The sequence below is a fragment of the Poecilia formosa genome, unplaced genomic scaffold, assembly GCF_000485575.1.
Source record: "Poecilia formosa unplaced genomic scaffold, Poecilia_formosa-5.1.2 Scaffold292, whole genome shotgun sequence".
Lineage (NCBI taxonomy): Eukaryota > Metazoa > Chordata > Actinopteri > Cyprinodontiformes > Poeciliidae > Poecilia > Poecilia formosa.
The window spans coordinates 615,721-629,426 of NW_006800231.1; the positions used below are offsets into that span (position 1 = coordinate 615,721).

The 13,706-nt window shown below is 38.7% G+C and overlaps 3 protein-coding genes across 3 annotated transcripts in view; 1 reads left to right on the forward strand and 2 right to left on the reverse strand.

Moving 5' to 3' along the window:
* Positions 1–1,854: 1,854 nt before the first annotated feature.
* Positions 1,855–11,346, reverse strand: asb13a.2 (ankyrin repeat and SOCS box containing 13a, tandem duplicate 2). The gene is made up of 8 exons (XM_007572023.2): positions 11,308–11,346; positions 8,684–8,767; positions 8,170–8,347; positions 6,687–6,874; positions 4,139–4,295; positions 3,904–4,038; positions 3,577–3,768; positions 1,855–2,701 (listed from the first exon to the last, which is right to left on the reverse strand). Exons 3-8 carry the CDS (start codon positions 8,210–8,212, stop codon positions 2,574–2,576), a joined length of 843 nt encoding a protein of 280 aa, XP_007572085.1. The 5' UTR covers positions 8,213–8,347; positions 8,684–8,767; positions 11,308–11,346; the 3' UTR covers positions 1,855–2,573.
* LOC107838666 (myb-like protein X) lies at positions 9,258–13,608 on the forward strand. The gene has a single exon (XM_016681754.1). It carries the CDS (start codon positions 9,717–9,719, stop codon positions 12,219–12,221), a length of 2,505 nt encoding a protein of 834 aa, XP_016537240.1. The 5' UTR covers positions 9,258–9,716; the 3' UTR covers positions 12,222–13,608.
* The window catches only part of asb13a.1 (ankyrin repeat and SOCS box containing 13a, tandem duplicate 1), a 3,447-nt gene continuing 3,031 nt past the window's right edge, over positions 13,291–13,706 (reverse strand). Inside the window, exon 6 of the mRNA XM_007572035.2 lies at positions 13,291–13,662. Coding sequence (XP_007572097.1) covers positions 13,586–13,662 — 77 coding nt within the window. The 3' untranslated portion in view covers positions 13,291–13,585. The remainder of the gene's footprint in view (positions 13,663–13,706) is intronic.

Consider the following 13,706-nt stretch of genomic DNA (forward strand, 5'->3'; position numbering starts at 1 on the left):
CTAACTAGCTACATCAACTCCACAGTTCTCCTCTCTAAAGTCACAACTGTTTTGAGCCAATGTCTGCTGCTACAGATGGCAGTCCTTCTGTGTTCTCCCTCAATGCCAAAACTACTCAGGGCTCTGGCCAAAGAGCAAGCCACAAAACCTCTGCAACTAACCTCAACCAGGAAGCACCTCGCTCTCCAACCTGCCCACTTATGGTCACTGGGCCGCTCTGCATATGCGGTGGTTTGCGAAGTGCTTCCCAGCTGAGGTTGGTTGCAGTCATCTTGCCCGTAACAAGGGGCTGAATGCAAATGCAGAAGCAAATTAGTGTTTTTTTTGTTTTGTTTTGTTTTTCTAGCTATGTATGATTTTCCTTTCACTTTATACTCATGTGCTTCTGAGTTTATCTGTTACATAAACTGTTGGAAGTTTTTGTCTTTTAGACTGTGCTTCTCATGGGTTTACCTGCTTTTCATATTGTTGTCAGAAGGTTCAGTGTGTTCCAGATTTAGTCCTCATCTGTCTTTTTGATTTATTAGAAAGCAGGACATTCTTTCATACCTTCCCTTCACTTGATTTTTTTTCCGTTCCCCACTGTAGCCTGGAGGCGTTTTTAAACAGAGCATGTTTTCCACTGGTTATTTTCAGATCTGTATTGGAGTCAGACATTTTATTTATCCTTAAAGGCCCACAGATCTCCATTTACAGCCCGAACTTTATTGTCTTGGACTCCTTTCCTGAGAACGACTAATAGTCAAAACATTTTAACTTGGCTAAAGGTAAACTTTTATAAATTAAAATTTGCATGAATCAAGCTTGTCTGACAATAGGTGAAGTGCAGCAGACGTATTCAGGCCAGATCCGTACAGATCAGGCAGGATTAGGCCCACAGCCACATGAAAGGGTGAATCTAGAGGTTTGGACAGCAATCACAGACTAATGATGAAGGGCTTTGAAAGCTTGGCGCAGCGCTGTCATGCTAAATATTAAAACACAGGTGCAGCTAAAACAGGCTGATGTTCAGCTGGCCTGTGCAGAGGGATCATGCCTGGTGCTAGCTGCAGCCTGAAAAACTAAACATCAAACACCAAAGACTCCTAACCGGCAAACTCAGTAAAGTGTACGTAGAAAGATGCAATGCTCATATAATCTGAAAAAAGAGCTGAAAAAAAGGTGTCACACCATTTAGCTGTTTTAAGTACTTCTATATATTACACACACACACACACACACACACACATATAGACATTGTGGCCATTGTGGTGGTGGATAAACAACAGAGAAAAGCAGTTGTGGTGGACGTAGCAATACCAAGTGATTGCAACATCAGGAAAAAAAACATGAGAAACTGGAGAAATACCAGGGCCTCAGAGAGGAACTGGAGAAGGCCTGGAAGGTGAAGACCACAGTGGTGCCTGTGGTCATCGGGGCCCTCGGGGCAGTCACCCCCAAACTGGAGCAATGGCTCAAACAGATCCCAGGAACAACATCAGACATCTCAGTCCAGAAATGTGCAGTTCTAGGCACAGCTTGTTCAAGATAATTGCTGCCACTCTAAATACGTAATTACAGTTTTTGTAAATAAATTAATAGACATATGGACATAGCATTTTATAGTTTAAGCAGTAGATTTAATGTAATTAAAGGTTCCTATTCAGTTTCCTAAAAAATATTAAAATGCAAAAAAAAAATATCTGTGCACACTTTCAAAAAAATTGGCAAATTGCTACCTCATAGTGAGCTGAAACAATCAGCAAGTGTTATTAAATAATAGTCCTCAAACTAACTTGGAAACTTCTTATAGTAAGTGCTATTATAAGTCTTACAAGAAACAGTAAACATGAATTAAGACATATTGCTAATATATATTCAACTTCATTTAAATAAGCAACTGTCAATCTTCTCTGCCCAAAACTTTCACTTTTACACCGAAACCAAAAGGAAATGAAACTGATAAGCTCATATTCTGAAGGAGCTGAACAGAAGAAGAAATGATTGAAAATAAAAAGTGCGAGAATCATAGAGTTATGAGTTTAACATGTTAATAGTAGCATTTTAGCTAAAAAGTCAGGACTAGCTGCTATTTTAATAGCATCTCATGCCGGCATTAGCTATAATGCTAAAGTCAAGCAGGATGCTAACTTTAGCGTCAATGAACTCTACCATGCAAATAGTGGCTTACATATTTTCATTATAAAAAATGCTAACATGAGCTAACATGGCGATCTAGCATAGTATATATCTAGCATAGTATATATGCTCTTAGCATGGTACGCTAAGAGCGTCTTAGACACCAACATTGGATTACAGTATTAGCTAACGACACCTTGATAGTTAGCATTAACTACCTCTCTCTTCTATGCTAACATCAGTTAGCATAACCCATCATTAGCTAATATGCTACCATTAACTAACAAGCCATACTAAACCTTGTCAATTACACTTTAGAGTATTCACACAATAATAAAGTGCAGTATTGGACAGAACAGGCATGTGATGCTTGGCACCATGTTGACAAGTGTGTTTGCTTTCCAGTCAACAGTTTGATTTCAGTCTGGAGCCCATTCTCCCAGCAGGTGTGACGGTCACTGATAGCAGAGGTAGCTGATGATTAGCTTTGGCATGTCAAGTTTAGCTATGATGTTCAGAGCTGTTGTTCCCAACTTCCTCCTCACTGCCAACCTGCTGAGCTGCTGCAGAGTCATGGGGGTGGCTATGGGGAGGACAGGACAGACTTAACTCCTGATGCTTACAAAAACACATACATAGATTTAATATTTACCCTGAATGTTTTCCACTTGTTAATCTTACTAGATGTCTTACAACTGGAAATTGCACCTTAACTATTCCCAGGTTGATGGGAAACAACAGTTCTGCTTTATTCACTTCTCTGCAAGGATATTCCTGATGTCTTTCTTGGCATTGTGCTAACAATGGGTGGAAGATATCTTAATTATAGCTAATCATAATAGTGACTCGTTTAATTTCTATGGAAATATCTAGTTTTCACACACCCATTCTGTATTTATCCTTATCTTTGGTTTAAAAGGTGTTAACATGTTGTAATTCTGGTGTTTTTGTAGGTATGATAGTATTTAACAAACATCAAACAAAATATTTTAATCATTTTCTGCTATGTAAACCTAAGTGCTAAAGGAATTAAGGTATATATGCCTGAAAGTGTCTAAGAAAATGGCAAAAATATTACAGCTGTTTACATTTTAGATTAAGATACTTTTTTAGATAAAGTTGTAGAAGTTAAGTGGCATAATGATTTTCTTTCTATCACAAAGTCTAAGTCTGCCATCTTGTGGAGATTCCCTGATGCTGCGTCCTTCCTAGAGGTTACTCACACAATGATTTAACACGACGCTCAGAAGGAGCGTGGCAAATGTCAGTATTGAACAGCAGGGAAGCAAAGGGAGGTGTCCCATCAGACCATCGCTTTCCAAAACCACACACACACAAAACAAAAACTAATAAAAGCGCACAGAGTCAGTGGGACCCTGCCGGACCACGAACAGAGTAAAAAACATTGCGGGGTCTAAATGACCCTGTCTCTTAGACCACGGGAGAATTAAAACTCACTCTCATAAAACTGCAGACAGGCCTCAGAAGGAGAGCCAGGTGTGGTGTAGTCCACCGGTTTTCTGTTGTGCTGATCTCTAGCGTAGATGTTGGCTCCAAACTCTACAAGAACCTCAATCATTTCAACTCTCATGTGTTTAGCTGCGTGGTGCAGCGGGGTCTCATGTAGCCTAGCAGCATTGACTTTAGCACCTAGAAACAAAGGACAACAAGTCATTCTCCTTTTCTAGTCAATAAACCCCTTGTTGTATTTTTTGAACATTGGCAAACATCTTAATTTGATTTTGTCCATCCCATTTAAAGAATCTGCTTTGCAGTGACACACACCTGCATTAAGCAGAACTTTAACACACTCTGTGTGTGCATTAACACAGGCCACATGTAGCGGAGTTCCGTAGTAGAGATCATACGCTTCGAGGCAGGCACCCATGGCAATCAGCAGCTTCACACAGTCTGAGTTACCTGTTAGAAATGTAACATTCTCCAGTTTAAAAACATCCTTCATTTGGGTTAATAAAAAAGTCTGCATTGTATATAAAAAGATTGAGAATGGAGTGTTTGCCTCCCATGCAGGCCTCATGGAGTGGGGAGGCGGTGCGGGAGGTGAGGGCCGGGTTGGCCATGGCTCCATGCTCCAGCAGCAGCTTCACACACTCCAGACTACCAGCTGAACAGGCGTCACACAGCGGCGTGCTTCCATCCACGTTCCTGGCATCCACCTGGAATCAAACATGGGACGCACAATGTCACAATCTAAAAACCTATCTTTTCCTGGAAGAACTCTAGATATTATGGCTTCAATTCTGGGGATTTGTATTTATTGTACTGGTGTCCCGATACAACATTTTCCCTTCAGGTATGATATCGATATTTTAGAACGATACCGATACAATATCAACACTAATCATAGTGCTGATATTGCAAAATATCAGCACTAAACTATCAGCACTATCAGCAATATAATAAAAAAATATTTTTATTAAATATTTTCTACTAAATCCTGGAGCAGAGTGCTTCTATCAGAGATTTTAGATGCAGACCGATGTAATTCAATACTTGCTTTTAGGCTGATATCGAACCAATTTCCAATATAAATATCTGATCGGGACACCCTAATTTATCGTGCAAGTAAATTGTTTAAAATTTACAACACACAGGGAGCGACGGCAAAAGTTTTCCAGCAGACAGCAACAAAAGTTTGAAAGATTGAAATTTCACATGTACGAAATACATCGGCCGCTCAGCTGGATGAGGACAAACGACGGTCACCTCATCGGACAAGTTCCACAGGAAATGAAAGGAGAGGGACATTTCTAAACAAACGTTCAAAACAAAATGACTTCCTTTTAATCCTCCTGGAAAACTGAGAATCTTTAAACATGCTTAGTTTGAGACAATGAAAAATTTCATAGACATGTTTTAATGTGATGGGTTTTGATATAGGTTATACTGGCATTTGCCCAGGGCGGCATCAGAAAGAAATGGGGCACAAAGAATTAAAAAATAAAGTCCATCTTATCTGTCAGTTGTCCCCAGAACAAGTTCCCTGCTACTTGTAGCATGTGCAGCAGTGTCCCTTAGGTACCTTTGAGTACTGGGAGACTACATAACCTGCTTTTTAATTGGTTGGCGTGCAGCAGAAGGAGGGGCTTGCCCTGGCCACCATTCCTACAAGAACCACAACTGTGTGCATATTTATATTTCAAGCATACAAAGATAATCAGAGTTAGTTATGATTGATCACAGTGCTGGAGTGTGACTAATCTGATTACATGTTTTAATTAATTGACAGGACTAATTAAACATATTTATATGGTTTCAAATTTCTGCCCCATTCTAATTTTGGTCTGATCTGACCAAAGGACAGATTAAAGTTTGTGACTGTAGCAGAGGTTGGGTTAACAGAATGTTTTCCGTATTTGACCGGTTATTTTTTTTAAATAACGGGAAAATTTAAAGCCCATCAGTCATTTGACAGGTTATAATGAACACCCTTTACTGGTGTACACATTACAAACTTTATGCAAAGAGTTCATCGCAGAGGCAACTAAAATCAATTAATAAAAAATCCCTTCTCAACGTCATCTCATGGACACTGAACTAAATTGGTCTTTCTGACCGGGAGCTGGCAGCGTGTTGAAGAGTTATGGACCGGACACCTTGGAGCGCGCCTGGTTCAGAAACGCATTACAAACATTTGGTAGAAACGGCGCGTTTAATTTCAGACTGAATTACATACAGAACAGAGAAAACTAAAGAGAATGAAATATTGTGATAATCCATTTAAAGTCTAAACAGAGGAGCCGGCAGTTTATCTTGAGGAAATAAATAAAAGTGTAGAAATTAATTAGACCACAACATGCGTAGTCCGCTGCTGCGAAGAATTAAACTTAACTCAGCAAATGGAGCTAAAGACGTTACCCTCTCACGCCCAGAAGGAGAGCGGCGCTCAGAAGCGCGGCCGATGTAACATCTATCCATTTCGGGGAAGTGAAACCAAGCAAAAAAATAAAAATAAAAACAATAAATAAATCCTCGTAAAAGCGCACGTCAAAGAAAAAGTTCAACTGATCGGTTTGGATCAGACAGATCCAACTGTCCGACGAACTAGCGCAGATTTCTCTGCAGATGCGAACCAGGAGGAATTTTTTGAGGCTGTGATTTCAGACCCCAGCAGGTGAAGTGATGTAATTTAAGTGTAATTTAATTTATTATAATAAATTAAAGTTATTGGGGCCAATAAGTTATTGGGGCCATAGTCAGTGGTTTTTGTCACTACGGAGAAAAAGTTAGATCCATTCATCTGCTTTATGTGTGATGGGATCAGGATTCACGGTTCAACTAGGTGAATATTAACTAAACCGCATAAAAATGCGTTAAATAGCCGATATTAATGTGATTATAATTTGACGGGTAAAAATAGTACATTACCGATTTTTTAAATCCGTCGGTCAAAATGACGGCGAGCAAAAAACTCTAGCGCGACATCTGGGCTGCAGCATAAAAGAATCAGAAGAAGCTCAAATGGTGTGAATACTTTTTCCAGGTACTGTAATCTGTCATAAGTTAATTGTTGTGGATATGGTTTAATGTCACTGAGGAGAGCTCACCTGGGCTCCAGCATCCAGCAGCAGCTGCACACAGCGGGCCTGTCCCCGGAGGCAGGCCTCATGCAGCGGCGTGATGGAGTCCACCGCCACCACGTTGACCGAAGCTCCGCCCTCTATGAGGTGCTGCAGGTGGGAGGCGTGGCCGAGAGACGCTGCCTTATGCACCTCTGTCCTCTCCGCCCAGCAGCCTGAGGGGCAGAGGGGGCAGGAGGAAGGCTCACCATCTATCCAACCGCAGGCTGCTGTTATCCATACCGAGTTAAAACTAATTCATGTCATCCAGAATCAGTCATCCATCCTACTGCTAAATTTCAATCTAAGAAGACGTCCTAAAAATCTATTAGCTTTTTCATTTGGCATCATGACTCTGGATGCAGTCTGCTACTTTTCCATAGTTGATTTTCCAAAATTTAAATCTTTAGAAAATGTAAACTCTGATTAATCGATAAAATCAAAGAATCACCCAAACCTAATGGAGCCTTCATCATTTCAATGTTATCTTTCAAGAATCTCTGCAACTTTTCAATTCAAGCAACTATTTGTCATCCTTCCTCCAAAAGTACACATTTGGTACTGCAACAAAATTTATATCGGCAGGAGAAAAACACATATTAAGTTTAATAGATACACTATTATTTTTGAAGAAAAGTACCAAAAATGTTATTTCTGTTTAGTTTGAAGAAAGCTATCTTTTGTAGAATGAGGCCAATAGGATCCGTTCTATGTTTACAAAGAAATAAAAACAACATGAAATAAATCAGTCACATGAAATAAGTCTAGATTTTGCTATGATTTTTATTTTTGTTTTCTTGGGATTTGGTTTAAAAACAACAACAACAAAAAAACAGGTAGCTCACCTAAAAACAATATTAAAGCTCATGTAGAAAACTGGAGTCAATTAGTATAAAAGAATAAAAAAAACAACAACATTGAATTCATCTTGTTATAATGCTTCTAAATCCATGATTGCTTTTATCTTTCAGTAAGATAATTTGCTTCTGTTCAGACTTAAGTGGTTCCAACCTGCCCAGCATGTTGTTGGGCTCCCTGCTGCAGAACAGCTGATTTCAACTGATGGCTGTAACAGGCCCAAGTCATAGTCACAGCTGGATCAGGCGAGTCAAAGCAGAGAAACAACTAAACACGCAGGGACGACTGTGGTTCGGGCTCTATTTAAATGGTGCGCGTGCGCCGCATGGTTCAGTAACCATGCAGCGCCCCGCTCGCGCACCCGGGTTAAGGAAACACTGGGTTAAAAGACTCTGAGGCCCAGCTGAGAGAGCTGCTGATAACAGCGATACCCAAGACATCTGACCCAGTGTTCCTGATGTTTATGCGCTTAGGCCCTAGAGAAGGCAGCTTTAGCTCAGTATTCCCGAGCTAGCTAGCTAGTTGGCAGCTGTGCCAAACACGTCGACGTCAAACCGGGTCGGGACTAAACAAGCGACAGTCTCCCCGGAGCTTCTGCGTGTCTGGTACTCACCAATGTCCCCGAAGTAATACGGCTGAGAAATCTCCATTTCCATCCTGGTTGTTCTCTTCCTTTCACCAGTGAAGCGGCGTTAAAAGGAGATCCAGTTATGGTTGTTTGTAAACAGCCGCGTCTTCACTGCTTGCATGCTTCTATAGTCACGTGACATGACTGGACGCCGACGAGGAGCCTGGTAGTTGTAGTTTTTGTGAATATTAAAGGGAATTAGGTTTTGACGGCGGACAAAGCAATATTCAGGCGTATGTATTCATGCATATCGATTTAATAATTCAGATATTGGCCTTGTTACGTTACGCCCTATTTCAGGAGTGGCCAGATCATAGCATGAATGATCCATCAATGAGAAAACAATCATTTAAGAATTAAATAATTGCAGAGCAGTCAAATGTACTGCTGTGCTGATATGACAATAAATAACAGTGTACAGAGATTTCTGATCTTGGTTGCCTGGATGAAGGAAATCAGCTGCATTCAAAAAGAACACAAATTTAAAAATGAGACTCACCCAATTTTTCAAGGTATCTCATCCACAGGTGGTCAAGCTAGATAAGAAGCAGTGGCTGGTAATCATCAGATCAACTGTCTGTACCTACCACACAAAAATCCAGATAAAACAGTGGAAGTAATAAGGTAACAAGATGGTAAATCTTCAGAAAAAGAAGAAAAAGAAGGCAATAAAACTTAAAGTCTAAAAATATCTTAAAAGAAATTGTGATAAGTCAAAATTACAGTTCCAGATATCTCTTATTTAGTTTTACCTAATCATTATTTACTTTCAAAATATCAGAAATGTAATTTCCACTAGTCAGATCTATCTACATCCTACCTAAAAGTACATTTAAGATAACTAGAATTACAGTATATTTCAAGATAGCTGTAGAATTATAACTAGCCAGAAAAGTAAATTATTATATACTTACATTATGACTAGCCATAGTTTAATTGCTGACACCTGAAATATATGCTTAAGATAGCTTGTAATTAATTGTGAATATGTTGAATTTTAGCCATCATACAAAATAATGGTAAATTTGAATAGAATAGAATAGAATTTACTTTATTGATCTCCAAGAGGAAATTGCTTTTTTAATCACAAGTCACTCCATTAAAAATGTATTAGTAAATACAAATATAACCATAAGTGGTACAAAACTGTAGTATCAAAGATTCAAATAGGGACTTTGACTAATTAAAATATAATCAGTGATATCTTGATTTACTAATACATCTAGTCATAAACCAATTTCAGATATCTGGAATGCAAGTGTGATGAAACCAATTTTCATGTTAAAACTGTCTGCCATTAGCTGGGTGTATGAGACAGCATACATCACCAATGATGTCACATATGCCTTTGATATATGTCATATGTATCAAAGACTTTGATATATGTGATATATATCATAGGCATATTCTGCCAGCAGAATTTCCTGCATTCTGCTAGCATTCGTTTCGCTCTGACATTTTGCTTTGTTTTTAAACGGCAAGAAAAATTGCAACGTTTTTTTTAAGTTTTAGACAGCAAGAACAATTTCGAAATGTTTAAATTTTTCAAGAGGACACGGAAATCTGTCTCTACTGATCTTGAAGAAATACGCAAAAGGAATAATGAGGCAATCCAAGAACTCTTGGAAAAGAACCGAAGGCTTGAAAAAAAAAGAGATCTCCGAAATCCCAAAAAAGTGATGAAAGCTGAGATGGAGTTGAGCAAAGAATGTGAAAGACAGATTAGGAAGTTGAATCTGGAAGCTGACAAATGGAATGCAAAGGAAGAAAAACTGATGTATTTAGACAGAAGGAGGAATGAACTTTTCCGGGCTTTGGAAAGGACGAATGAACAATTAATTGAGAAACCTGTGTTAAAATCTTACTTAAGTGGGGCTAAAGAACAGCAGAAAAGCCTCAAACTTCTTAACACTAGGTTAGCAAATCATGTTAACATCTTGACAGACCAACTTTCATATCAAACTAAAGTATTTGATAAGTACACAAAGTCTGCAGACGGTAACAAAAATTTGATGAAGATTCAAGAAAACTGCATAACAGAGATTATGGACAAACTGGAAATATTCAACTTGGCGGCTCTGAATGACAAAACCATGGCAAAAGATGAAAACCTGGATCATTTAGACAAACGGAACAATAGTCTTTTGCAAAAGCTCGAAAGTTTGAAACAACAACTAGTTGATGTGCCTATCATGAGATACCACTACAGGTGTGCAAAGAAAGAGTGCCAAAGGCTCACACAACTGAACCCTAAGTTAGAAAAACTGGTTCAGGACCTGACAGACGAACTGTCATATCAAACTGCACTGGAACATGATTACAAAGAGGCAGACGATCTGATCAAAGAGCTGGAGGAAACCAAGCAAAATTACCTATACAAGATAGAGGATTTAAAATCAATGGTAAAACTTGGGATCAAATCAAAGAAAAAGGACAAAGACAACATGGCAAAACGTTTAACTTCCCTTGTACTTAAACTCGATGATCTCAAGAAGGAATTTGTTTCCTTCCAACTAGACATTGAGAACATTCTTGGAAACATTCAGTCTTTTAATGTTGTGAATATACAAGATAGAATTCGTCCAGCAGACGATCAGAAGTTTACCGGACAGCATTCTAACTTAGCAGGAGAATGGAAACAAACTTCTTTGGACTCAGTATTATCTGATGGGGAATGTGTGCCTCCTACTCGAGAAAACCAGGGACAAAATTATTTTTTAGAGTCAGAGGATGAGGCAAGTGATAAGGAGTTGGAAGACAGCTCTTTAGAAGAAACGACAACTGAAGATGACTTAGTAGGTTTAAACAACACAACTGTGAAAGAGTCAGATTCTCAAGACCGCCAAAGGCTAAGAAAAAACGAGAAACAAGTTGATACTTCAGAGTCAGAGGACGAGACAAGTGACGAAGAGTCAGAAGACAGTACTTTGGAAGACACAACGTCTGAAGATGACTTAACAGAATCGTACAGCACAGCTATAAATGAGTCATTTCCTCAAGCCCTCCAAAGGGAGAGAGAAAACAAGAAACAAGAGAAGATTTCAGAGTCGGAAGATGAAACAAGTGATGAAGAGTTAGAAGACACAACATCTGAAGATGACTCAACAGATTTATGCAACACACCTGTGAAAGAGTCAGACCCTCAAGACCTCCAAGGGCTGAGAGGAAACAAGAAACAAGATTTTTCAGAGTCAGTGGACAAAGCAAGTGATAAAGAGTTACAAGACAAGACAACGGAAAACACAACGTCTGAAGATAACTTAACAGAATCATACAATGCAACTGTGAAAGACTCAGACCCTCAAAACCTGCAAGGGCAGAGAGAAAATGAGAAGCAATTAGATTTTTCAGAGTCAATGGACAAAACATGCGATAAAGACTTTGAAGATAGAACTCTGGAAAACACAACATCTCAAGATAATTCAATGGATTCACGCAACCCAACTGTGAAAGAGTCAGACCCTCAAGACCTCCAAGGGCTGAGAGAAAACGGGAAACAAGAAGATTTTTCAGAGTCAGAGGACAAGATGTGTGATAAAGAGATAAAAGATAGGACTTTGGAAAACACATTTGAAGATAACTTAACAAATTCATACAACACAGCTGTGAAAAAGTCAGACTGTCCAGACCTTTCAACCCTGAGAGGAAATGAGAAACAGGAGGATTTTTCAGAGTCAGTTGACAAGATACATGATAAAGAGTTAGAAGACAGGACTTTGGAAGACACAAGATTTGAAGATGACTTAACAGATTCACACAACACAACTGTTAAAGAGTCAGACTCTCCAGACCTCCAAAGGCTGGAAAAGAAAGGGAAACAGGAGGACTTCGCAAAGGCAGAGGACAAGACAAGTGACAAAGAGATAGAGGAAAGTCCTTTGGAAGACATGACATTTGAAGACAACTTAACAGATTCACAAGACACAAGTTTGAAAGAATCAGACTGTTTAGACTCCCAAAGGCTAAGAGACAAGCATGAAGAATCCACTTCAGAAGAGAAGAACACATGTGAAGACCGAGACCATTCAGAACTGTGACACGACAGAGACAGACAGGTGGAGGGGAGCGCATGTACAAACTAGAACCAAGCCAGGGAAAACAATCTGGAGAAAGACTGGATCTTGAGGTATGTTGTTGATGATGATGTATTACACAGGTCTCCCTTTTAAATTAAACATATGAATCTCAAAATATTTCCCTGTATTGTGACTGCACATTATTTTTAGCAGTATGTCATTCAATGCTTCTTGCATAGTAATTACCACAGCAGCATCCATGCATATATGTGGGTTTTCTCCAGGTACTCTGGTTTGCCTACATAATCCAAAAATATTGATACCATATTTCCTATGGTGTCAAATAGAACACATTACACTCAAAATAAAGCGTACATTATAAATAACACTTGTACATCACTATCAGTTAAAGGAGATATTAAATAAATAAGGACACATTAAGCAACATTATAAAATTTTGATGTACACATATCAAAACTATACGAAGAGGAATGTAGGACCACTGAAAAAAAATCTGACTTTAATCTCAGAATTCTGAGGAAAAAGTCAGAATTAAGATTAAAGTCAGAATTCATATTTTTTTCAGTGGCCTTAATCCTCTTCTGTAAAAATAAGAACTGTTGAGGAAATGACAACAAATGAATGACGTATACAGAACACTTATTTGAACAAATGAGTTCACCCAGGTATACTTTGAATTGATGGCGTAAACTGGCGCTGTTCCAGTAACATGGTCCAGGGCTCTGTTTCTGGTCTGTATCCTTTCTGCATTATTTTTTTTCTGACTACTTGAGTTCTCTGTAGATGATTCCTCTTGCTCATGTAGAGAAAAGAAAACTTTCCAAACTTCATATTTCAATGATGACATCAGTTCCTCATAACATCAACTTAAGTGGCAGTTGCAGTTTGAAAGTAAAAATGGGCTTTCACGTTTTCTTGGCTGTGCTAAGTTTTTCTAGTTCCACTCTGTAAATTAAAAATGATAAATAATAAAGCAGTCTCTTTCAGGACAAAGCATATCCTCCTTAGTCTTCATAATCACGTGATTATCCTTCTGCAACCATCATTTAAATAAAGAGAGCAAACATCTTTGCTACTTCTTCATATTGAGATGAAGTGTTTTGTATAGATTAAGTACTTGAAATCAAGTACATTCCACAAAGTAATGTTTAAAACTGATGTAATCATCTAAAATTTGGATTGTTTAACAATTGTTTCTAGAGTGAGATTATGCTACTAATATAAATTTTACATTTATATTAAGTTTCTTTCCTCAAACATATTTAACAACAATCCCAATAAGTGTACATGACATATTTGGACAGAATACAGTTATTTAAGACACTTTGTTTTTAAGACTTTCAGTGGATAGGAGAGATTCCATCCTATCCACTGAAATGGAGGTAGTCGTAGATGCGACGGGAGATGTTCAGCTGGTCCATGACCTCTGAGGCTTTGGTAATGAGAGAAGGGGAAGACATGCAGCAAAGGCCACCAGGAAAGGAA

Excerpts from the sequence above, each read along its gene's own strand:
- asb13a.2 (XM_007572023.2), bottom strand. The coding sequence starts at position 8,212 with ATGGAAATGGAGATTTCTCAGCCGTATTACTTCGGGGACATTG. Across the intron at positions 3,769-3,903 it reads TAAAGTTCTGCTTAATGCAG|GTGCTAAAGTCAATGCTGCT; the intron begins GTGTGTGTCACT and ends CTTTGTTTCTAG. Across the intron at positions 2,702-3,576 it reads CTGTCTGCAGTTTTATGAGA|CCACCCCCATGACTCTGCAG; the intron begins GTGAGTTTTAAT and ends TCCTCCCCATAG.
- LOC107838666 (XM_016681754.1), top strand. The coding sequence starts at position 9,717 with ATGTTTAAATTTTTCAAGAGGACACGGAAATCTGTCTCTACTGATCTT.